Here is a 10,941-nt window from a genome sequence, read left to right on the forward strand (position 1 = left end):
TAAACTGACCTTGAGTCACGGAAAACTACTGCAATTTACATCCATCCTGAAATGAATCAAATCATAAATCCTAATGTGCAAGTGATGATCAAGCTCATCTACTGAAAGGGCCATTAGGATCTAGTTGTTTGCAAAGACCAAGATAAGTCAGGTAAAGAACACGATCCTTAGCCCCGGTACGATGATTGTTGGTGTGCTTGCAAAAATACTTCAACTGCTCAAGAGTACAGCATCCCAGCATTTGCCCAAGAAGCAAAAAGAGCCAGTTGATCGATTTCTTATTCTCGGAAATCACTGGCTTGACACTGTTTTCCTGATCACACAACTTGCATTTGGGTAGCACCGGATTCATCCAAACAGGTGGAGCCCTGTCGTGCATGGCATTCTTGTTCTCCGCTATAAAAGTCCCAACTTCAGCGAACTTGTCTCTCAGATCATAACCAATCTCGTACTGTCTCTCACACCTCTTGCATTGAACATCACCGATGATTGTGTATATTTGTTTTGACAACAAATAGTCGACGCTATGCACCGTGGCTCGATGCGTTGTGGCCCATGGAAATGGCGCAGGAACCGTCTCGCTTTTCCCTTCTCTCAGGGCCTGTGTAGGGTTCCTCCGAACACGTACAGGACGTGACCGGCTTGTGCCAGGGACAGGCGACGGTACGGGCTCTTGGGGGTAGACGAGGGTGGCAGAAGACGAGGCTTCTGAGCCAAAAGGAACATTGTAAAGAGGATGGGAGGCGGGTAGCTGGAAAGGGAATTGAGGCGGCGGTTGGGAAAGCAGTGTTTGCATTGACAAAGATTGGGAAACTATTTCTTGGGGTTCTTGTTGCTGTGGCAGCAGCAGCGTTAGTGGAGCCGGAGCAAGTGGCTCTGAAAATGTAACTTTGGTCTTCCTTGGACCATATGACAAAGATAATGCCAGTAAATCGCTGTCTTCTTCATCGAATTCGTAGAACCTTTTCGAAACTTGAAATTCCTGATTGCTCTTTCTTTTGTTGCTCATTTCCTGTTCCTCCGTCATGACTAGGGCATAGAAAAGAGAGAGGAGACTGATAGTCCGTTGAAATTAAAAAAATGGGTAAAGCTTTGAAGATACAGATGGAGAGGATCTTTTATAGGAATTTGGATTGCAATAGACGTCTTTCTTTTTCAAATCTTGAGAAGACTACTCAGATTCTTTTTGTTAGTTATGGAATTTGTGGCTGCCTAGCTAGGGTTAACTTCTTCCCGCGAGGATTTGCTGTGGTGACTGAGGCTGATCCGGACAAGTATCACATACGTCCGAGTTCACTGAAACACTCTGTAATTTCACCATTTACTCGGGTGACTTCCTATTTCACCATTTACTCTAACGACTTGTTATTTGATAGTGAAATAGATTTATATTATTGGTTCATAAATTGTTGAATTAGTCAATGTCCAGTTGATTTAAAAAAAAAAATCATTTGGAAAAAATACCATAATTTTATCTTGAAATGTGTTTAAAACAAATAACATGTCAAAATGAATGAACCAGGATAAGAGCTATTTTATTTTTAATTTTAAAACCTTTTGAAGATAAGCTTCTAAATTCGGATTACTAATTTATAATTTACCTCTTTAAATTTAATTTTTGCTTTTCTTTTTCATCAAGCTCAATCTATACATTTTTGTGAATCTGATCCATGTCTTAAAACATTATCAATGTCTAAAATACGTGTTTAATTATGATAAAACAAAGTCGAATGTCTTGGATAAAGTGACATTATCAATGGAACTTAACTATTATTATTTGGCCAAAAACTGCTAGGCAATAGATACGGACAAAATCGAAAGAGCCATGGAACAATTTATCTAGAGAGCAGTCAAAGTCGCAATAGGAATTTTTGCTTGTGTGGAAGAAACTTAAACACTCATGTGAAGTTGTATGTAAATGGCACCGCCAAGGGTCAACCTGGCATGGCAGTAGCAGGGACGTAATGCGGGATGGTTATGGTAATTGGATTGTGGGTTTATATATAAGATTGGAATTTCCTTTTCCCTTGTAATTGAATTATGGGCTCTTTATCAAGAATTTATTTTGTGCTGAAATAGAAGTTTCAGAGAGGTTCAAGTTGAATCAGATTCATTTTTAGTTGTGCAGAAACAAACTATTTTATTTCTATCGAATCCGAATGCTCATCTTTTGAGAGGAATTAAAAAACTCCTTAACCACACATCATGATAATCTATTATTAAAATTACATTTAATTGATTCTCCACCAGAAAATATTTCGTGTATTTTACTTACGGACATTTTAAATGTCGCATGGTTTAAAATGATGTAGTTTAATTGCTTTATCTTCAATATATACAAAAAATTATTTAAAGTGACTTTTTAAAAAATAAAATAGAATTTCAGCAGGAAAAAAATACTTTAAATTTATTTTAAGAGATGTCTTAAATAAATAGGCAGATGTTCAAACTTCATTTACTAATCTCTAATTTATCTCTCCACAATTAATTTTTGCTTTCCTTGTTCGTCAAGCCCGATTTATATACTCTTTGAATCTGATCAACGTCCAAAAAATACGTGTTCAATTTGAATAAAACAAACCAAAATTTTCGTTGTAGTATCATGACATTATGAATGGAAGTTAATTATTACTTTATTAGTGCATTGGAAACTATAACGATAGAAATTATCCATGTCAAAGTAATTTTATTATGAACCACAAGAAGGAGATAAAGAGTTTTCTAATTTTTAATTTTAAATACTTTTAAAGATTCAAATTTTGATTACTAATATCTAATTTATCTCTCACACTTAATTTTGGCTTTTCATTTGTCACAAGTCCAATCTATATGCACTTTGAATCTGACCAATTTCCAAAAATACGTGTTTACTTAAAATAAAACAAACAAAAATGTCTTGATTACGATAACCTTATGAAAATTAATTATCTAGTACATTGGAAACTGCAATAGTAGTAATTATCAAGGTGATTTTTTTTAAAAAAATAAAGTATCATTTGGAAAAAAAATCGTAATTTTATCTTAAAACGTGTCTACAATAAATAGACAGATATCCCATAAATCAACCACAAGAAGGAGATAAAGAGATTACTAATTTCTAAATTATCTCAGTTAATTTTTGCCTTTTTTTTTTCATCGAGGCCCAATCTATATACTCTTTGAATCTAACCAATGTCTAAAAATGTGTATTTATATAGGATAAAACATAATTTTTACTTTCTTTTTTATCAAGCCCAATCTATATGCTCTTTGAATATAACCAATTTCCAAAACGGTGAACATCTCAATGACAATTAATTTGTTAATTAATATTACCTTACTAGCACACAGTAAGTATAGGTTTAAAATAAATTAGGTTGATTCTTTTGTCAAATCCAATTATATCACTTTAAATCCGATTAACATGTTAAAGCTCCCTTTGAATTCGACTAACCTCTAAAATGCCGGTTTAGGGTTAGAGATAATAAATTGAATGCGTGTTTAAGGATGGAGATAAATACAAAATTACAGTGTTTTAGATATAATAAATCATAATTATCAATATCTTACGATATTTATAATATATTTTATAATATTACTGAAAAATGATATGAGATAAAAAATTTTAATTTTATTTAAAAAATAAAAATTTCATTTATTGAAGTATATAAGTCTAACAAATTATTAAGAAATTTACAAATTTTTTCAAATTAAAAAAAATGACATTTTGATATCTCTATGAATGCTCTCTTTAATCTCTGCAAAGCAATAAGAAAAACTATAAAACTGTATGAATATACTTTTAAACTCTTTAAGAAAACAATTGCAACATTGTTACCAACCATCTACCAATTGTTGTGTGGAAGAACCTTAAAATGCATTTCATGGAAGAATTAATCTAATCACAAATCTTTTTAGTTTCTACAATTTAGCCACTAACGTAAAACAACAATAGAGAAGGCCTCCAAGTTCACCAGAATTCTGTTATATATTAGATTCTCATTCAGACTTATCCAATTACTTGAACAAAAATGAGATCTGCCTCTGCTTTGATGTTAAACCGATCCCTTCCTTGACAATATTGATCGTCAACAATCGAATTGAGTTGAAGAAAAAGGAGGTACTCGACTCCTAACCAATGTTATCATCTTATCCCTACCCAGTTGCCCATTTTTTATAAGGACTTCAAGCAGTGAACGAAGAAATCATTTCTTTCTCGTGCAGTCTTTACACATTGTATAAGGGAAATTGGACTCCCCTCCCTTGCAGAGATGATGAATCATGGTCTAGTAAATCTTAACATTAATTTGGCTTATACTCCCTGCAACATTCTAGAGAAGAATAAACCTTTTTAGCCATTTCAAGATAACTAGCCCGGCAGAATCCCTTGGTTACCAAATTGTATGCAACCTCATCAGGGACAATCCCCATTTTCGGCATCAAATCATTAGCTTGCCATGCCCTTCTCCTATCAACCAAATACTGAATCCTGACATTAAAAGTTGTAAGATTAGGTTTGCACCCGGCCTTATAGACCATAAGATTCCACAACCTATTGCCAATCTCCAATCTTTTTTCTTTTTTGATAATATGCTTATATAAGTGTTGTGTACGTAATGACATCTAGCCTAATTCCCAGCTTTTCCATCTCTACCATAACCAAATAAGTTATTTCTAAAAAATCTATTTCACAGAATGTCTTGATAACTATATTGACATAATTAGTGTATATCCAATTGAACATTGAATTTTTGTGGAATATCAGTAAGAAATGCCTCAATAGTTGTTTGAATCAAAACCTTGAGTGCAGCATTGAAAGACTTAACAGTTCTCTTGCATTCATACAGATGCATATCATAAGAAGTATCAAGAGCATGCTTTATCATACCAGCCTTACCATACAACATTATAATCCTCTCATAATGAAGCCTTCTCGCCTGCCCTGTGGAAGAGTTTTCTGGTGCTCAAGCAAATGCTCAATGCAATCGTATTATGGTGCTCAAGCACATGCTCAATGTAGAATAATTTTATACGTTCATAAATTATTGACTATCAAATATCTTTCAAGTAAATCAAATATTCAAATTTTTAAACTTGAAAAGTTTCATCATCTTTGACTACAATCACTATTATAACTCGTGATAAAAACCGTATCGATAAATCATTTTCATAATTATTACTAATTATTATATCTCGTTATAAGACCGTATGCTAGCTACTATAACTCGTTAGCGAAGCCATATATATGCTAACTACTATAACTTATTAACATAGCTATATGCTATCTACTATAATCCGTTAGCATGATTGTATAACTAGTTCTAATGTTAATTATCCCACTTTCCAAAAATCATTTCATAGCTCTTAAAACATTCTTTAAAGTTAATTAAAAATTTCATTTCATTCATAAATTGATATTCGTCTTAGATTTGAAAGAGGAGTTTTACAATCACCTTTTGATGATAAATCTAACATGCAAGAGAGCCGCACACTACCTGCACAGATAGGCCCACACAAGACAACCCATATGAAAAGAATCCAATAATTGCTAAGAAGAGTAGCAGCTGAGAAATTCTTTCCATATTTAAGTTTTTATTACTTGTTTATTGTTTCACTTGCACAACAAACAAGTTCAGTTTTTAGAATATTTATTTTTATATCATTTATTTTACTTGCACTTCAAAAAAGTTTGGCATTTGAATAGTTTCTTATTCAATTTACTTGTGTTACAAGTTTTAAGATGGACTATCTCTATAAATATTTGTTTTATTATAAAATTGAATAAGGTTTTTCTTGATTCTATTATTTTGAGACATTGTAAAACTAAGCATAATTTTTCTAACTTTATTTTTTTCAGATATTTTATTTTTCAATAACCTTTTAATTTATATTATCCAAACTTGATATTTATACTAAATTATTTGTACTAAGCCCTAGCATAAGAAAACAACTTAGATCCAAATATTATAAATAACTTGATAAAAGTCTATATATTTATCACACGATAATATCAATATCTTAATTCAGATGTTATTTGGGCCGAAATATTACACAATGTCTAATCGGTAATACACTTCATCCCTCATTTAGTCATCTACAAATTTTATTTGTACGGTTTTGGGCCTTGGGGTATAAGAAAAATTTTTTTAAAAAAAGGGCAAATTAATGAATCAAGTTGATATATATGCTCAACCACGTGCTAAGTCGATCCAATTCGAAACAGGGATTGGTACGTTTGTTTCAAAGATTATATATGCAGGATAAGTTGGTAGCAATTGCTGACATCAATAAATTTCTATGTGCCGCTACTATTGTCATGCTAGCGTAATCGTGATTACGTACGTAGAATTCATGTCTGACTGACCATTTTTTCTCGATATTATTAATCATCTGTCTCAATTTAAATAATTAGTTTAACAAAAAACGATGATTAAAGGTATCACATTGAATATTTTTTGAAAGTTTTAATCAAATATTAAAAGAAATTATGTTTTATGTAAATTTGGTAATTTTCGTGTCTTAACGTATCAGACACGATAAACACTTTTACTTAATTATGTTTTCGTATTTAAACGTATATACGTGACACGTTTATTAACATATTAAAAATTAATAGTTAAAGATTATTTTAATTTTATATAAATAATTTTAAATAATTTTTTTAATAATTTTTTTTAATTTTATAAAAGTAATAATGTAATTATTACGATTGAAAATTATGAATGATTTTTTATATTATTAGTATTTGAAGGTTAGATGTTAATGATGTATTTTATTATATTACATGATAATGAATTTTACATATGTTGTTTATATTAAATTTTATTATATTTGATATTATAATTATTTTTGTTTTATTATAATTATTTTTATAATTATAGATTTTAAATTTAAATAATAAAATTATATTTAATTGTAAATATTTTTATTTAATTGTGTCAAATGTATTAATCATGTTAAACGTGTTATTAATTGTGTCGTGTCGTATATTGACATGTTTAATAAACGTGTTAATCGTGTTGTGTCGTGTTACACGTTTATTAAACGCATACGTGTACATGTTTTAAATTTAAAATATGAATATTAAACGTGTTGTATTCGTGTTTAACTTTAACGTATTTCGTGTCTAATCGTATCTGACACGTTTATGACACGAAAACACGAATTGCCAGATTTAGCTTCATGTATCATTTAAATTAAACAATTAGCAGTCTCGCTTTGGTATGATAGGTGTGGTGAGGGATGGAGCTAGCTAAATTTTATTGGGGGGGCAAACATAGTTGAATAAGAGTTAAAAATTTTAAAAAACTAATATGTTAAATTCAATCAATAATAAAAATATTGATAATAGAAATATGAAACTAAATATAAAACTATAATTTGTAAAATATAAATAGTTAAAAACAATATATAAGATTAATAAATTTTTCTTATTTAATCAGAATTATTTAAATACTATATATTTAAGAGAATTTCATTTTAACTAAACATAAAATGTAAAGCATATAAAAAAAATATACTCAAGTTAGTTTCCTCTTACATAATCAGGATTGATAAAAAAAAATGATACGTTGATAAAATTTTAAGTAACAATATAATACTATAACTTATATTTGAAAATTATATAATAATTTATTAAATTTTAAAGATTAAAATCATAAAAAATAAAATTTATGTAACATAAAAAAAAAGAACATAACAAGTAGGAGGTAAATATCACATATTACATAACAAAAAAGAAAGAAAAAGAATATGGTTAATTATTTGTAGAAATTTGAAAAAGAATATTTATAAAAACTTATAACATATGAACAAATAGAATAAAAATAAAAAAAATAAACAAATATAAATAAAAATAATAATATAAATTTAAAAAATTTAAAATTAAATTAAANATTTTATTAGTTTTTATTGATATTAATTATTAAATAAAATTTATTTTAAGGGAGCTAGTAATACAATATATAAAAAAATTTAAAAATTTTTATATGTTATAAAAAAAAATTTAAAAGTTTTGACCCCCCCATCACGTAAGGAGGCTCCGCCCCTGGGTGTGGCCAAAATAAGTTAACATATATGGAAAGGCCAAACCCTAATATTGCCAAAGGGAGGAAAAATATTTTGATCCTGCCCTCTTCCATCAGCTTTCCACTGCCCATAGCAAAATCTCCTCCCCTTTCCCTCTTTCTCGGTCCTCCAGTTCAATAACTTTTGCGATTCCAAGGTAATTTCTACAATGTTATGCAAAGTGCGCTCATTTTGATCTATCTCCAACAAGTTTATTCAATTCTTTAGTGCTTAGTTGATGTAGATTGGTAATTTTTTATTATGCAGTTTTTATCATAAACCTGGTGGAGATTCAATTAAGATTTCGGGATTTGTTGATTATTAGAATAATTCAATCCAAAGTAAATTTTCGGGAATTTGTAGGCTATTGGAATTATAATTGATGGATTCAATTATTTTTTCTTTTTAAAATTTTAATTTAGTTATATTGTTTAGGTTTTAGTTGTGTGAATAAAAGAAGAAGTAAATGTGTGTTGATTGACAGTTCGATTGTTAATGGACAAGGTCGTTGATTCCTTAAACAATGCCTATCAAGAATTTGTTTCTGCCGCCGCTAATGTACTGGAAACCAAGGCGTCTTGCAATGGTGAGACGACGGCAGCAGCGGATGCTGCGTTAGAAAACTTTAAGAAGAAATGGGAAACGTTCAGAGCGGCTTGTGACCAAGCGGACGAGTTCGTTGATTCTTTCAAGCAAAGTATAACATCCAACACCACATTCCCTGTTAACGAGGACATGATTGATATCTTTGACAATGCCGTAGTTGATTTTGATTAGAGAAAGGTGCTGCATTTTATTTTCTCAAGCAAAGTATATATATATATATATGTTTGGTTTCAATTTCGATCTTTGCTTTTCAAGGCATAAGTAATTGAGCTCAATTACTTTGAATAGATTTAATGGGATGAACAGTGAGTTACTCTTTTACTGTTCAATTTGAGAATATTATATGGTAGAGCTCGAGCTCCTTTGGTTTCAACCAGTGAGAATTTTTTTTTTTTTTTTTTAGTTTCTATTAGTTCTAGTGGCCCTGCATGAACAATAAAACTTTTTTAATTTTGTTTTTAAATTTTTATTTTATTTTAATTTAATTTAATTCATTTCATTTATTCTTATTCCTCGTCTGACTTTCATATTCTGATCTACTATTAGATATTCATTTTGTTTTTACTCTATAGCTAATTGTATAAGACAAAATTTAACAAACTTTAAATGGAAATGTGAAAAACTAGAATTTCTTCATTCGTGCTATTATTTGAAATTAATGTTGGTGCTCGTACTACGTGGGTGAGTCCCTCTTTTTTAAATCGAATTAATCAAAAATTTTGATTAAAACAGTTTGGTTAATTCAATTAATTTAATCAGTTTCAGTTTTGATTTTTTCTAATGAACCGAATTAATATTTTAATGTATTTTCATCTATGTTTGTTAAAATATTTTTTAACTAATTGAAATATTTTAAAATTTAATTTCATTTATTTTGTAATTAATAACATAAAAAATGAAACTAAAAAAATTTGTGATAATTTGAGTTTATATGGATTAATTTGGTTAGTGGTAATAGGCCAATTTGTGATTTTCAGTTGGTTCAGTTAGTTTTTAAATAAGATTCTATTAATATAAATTTTTTACCTCAAATAGCGATTTTTTTGGTTAGGCCGGAGAAAGGTCGTTAGCAAAAAATAGAAGAGGAATGGGAATGCAACAAATACACTTATTCGCTGATAATCTGGTAGAACAAATTATTCATTATCAATATATTTTGAATTCAGTTGTTGATTAAGTTGCCAAAAGCTTGGAACAAATATCTTTCTTTAAACATCAAATTAATTATAAATATATATGAATTTAGGATACAATTATGTGATATTATCCGATTATTTATATAAAGTATAATGTTCAAAAAAATATTAAATTATTCAAATAAAGTTAAATAAATTTTTTTATTATATTCAATCAAACCTGATACTATTATTTTGAATCAAATAATCTCTTATAATTAATTATTAACTAATTATCATTTATTATAATGTCAATTGTCATTTTAAATCCGTATGTTACCAACATGACAATGATATGAAAAGTGAAAAATACTTAATGATAATATTAGTATGCCAAATTAATATATTATGTTATTATCAATTATGATATATTTGCATGTTACATTATCATCAATTATGATATATCTGCATATTATGATACGTTAACATGCCATATGGTATAAAATAACAAATGACATTTTAGTTAAGTCCATCATTAGTTATAAGAATTTATTTAACTTAAACTAAAAATATAAAAACTTATTTTAATTTTTTAAAATAATTTAAAGATTTTTTTAAATATTATACTTTAATATAATTGAGTAATGAGTATTTAAAAGTATATGACAATGGGTACCTTATTACAAGGTATCCGCGGATACCCAATCCGATTATATAAGATTAGGATATTCTATAATTAGGTTTTGGATGGATTCAGATAGTAATTTCACTACCCATATCGGGTTTGGGTAGAGTTCGTGTACCATCCATTGGGTACCCGTTACCCGAATCTGATTACCATTTGTAAATATTTTATTTTTATTTTAATAATTAAATTAAAAATATACAAATTTTACCAACTTTACAAGTAATTTTTTTTGTTAAAAACTAACAAATATATGAAAAGTATGATTACTCTAATTATTAATATGATGATATTAATATATTTAAATTAAAAAATTATTAGATTGTTAATCATGTTTAAATAATATGAATACCATATCATATTATAAAGGAATATAATTACTATTATATATATTTTTAACATAAATATATTTACTTTATATTTTATGTTTTAACATTACAAAAATTATGACTTGTAAAATCATTAATTATAATATATATATATATATAT

At 28.5% G+C, this 10,941-nt stretch overlaps 1 protein-coding gene, 1 long non-coding RNA gene and 1 pseudogene across 2 annotated transcripts; 1 reads left to right on the forward strand and 2 right to left on the reverse strand.

The window, feature by feature from the left end:
* On the reverse strand, window positions 95-1,027 carry LOC18608154. Its single transcript, XM_018114856.1, has one exon. The coding sequence runs from the start codon at window positions 1,025-1,027 to the stop codon at window positions 95-97; it is 933 nt and encodes a 310-aa protein (XP_017970345.1).
* On the reverse strand, window positions 4,068-4,960 carry LOC108660618 (annotated as a pseudogene).
* LOC18608155 lies at window positions 8,020-9,044 on the forward strand. Its single transcript, XR_001926436.1, has 2 exons — window positions 8,020-8,203; window positions 8,551-9,044. It is a non-coding gene; the product is annotated as an uncharacterized LOC18608155 (long non-coding RNA).

Source organism: Theobroma cacao, chromosome 2, assembly GCF_000208745.1.
Source record: "Theobroma cacao cultivar B97-61/B2 chromosome 2, Criollo_cocoa_genome_V2, whole genome shotgun sequence".
Taxonomy (NCBI): domain Eukaryota; kingdom Viridiplantae; phylum Streptophyta; class Magnoliopsida; order Malvales; family Malvaceae; genus Theobroma; species Theobroma cacao.

Excerpts from the sequence above, each read along its gene's own strand:
- LOC18608154 (XM_018114856.1), bottom strand. The coding sequence starts at position 1,027 with ATGACGGAGGAACAGGAAATGAGCAACAAAAGAAAGAGCAATCAGGAA.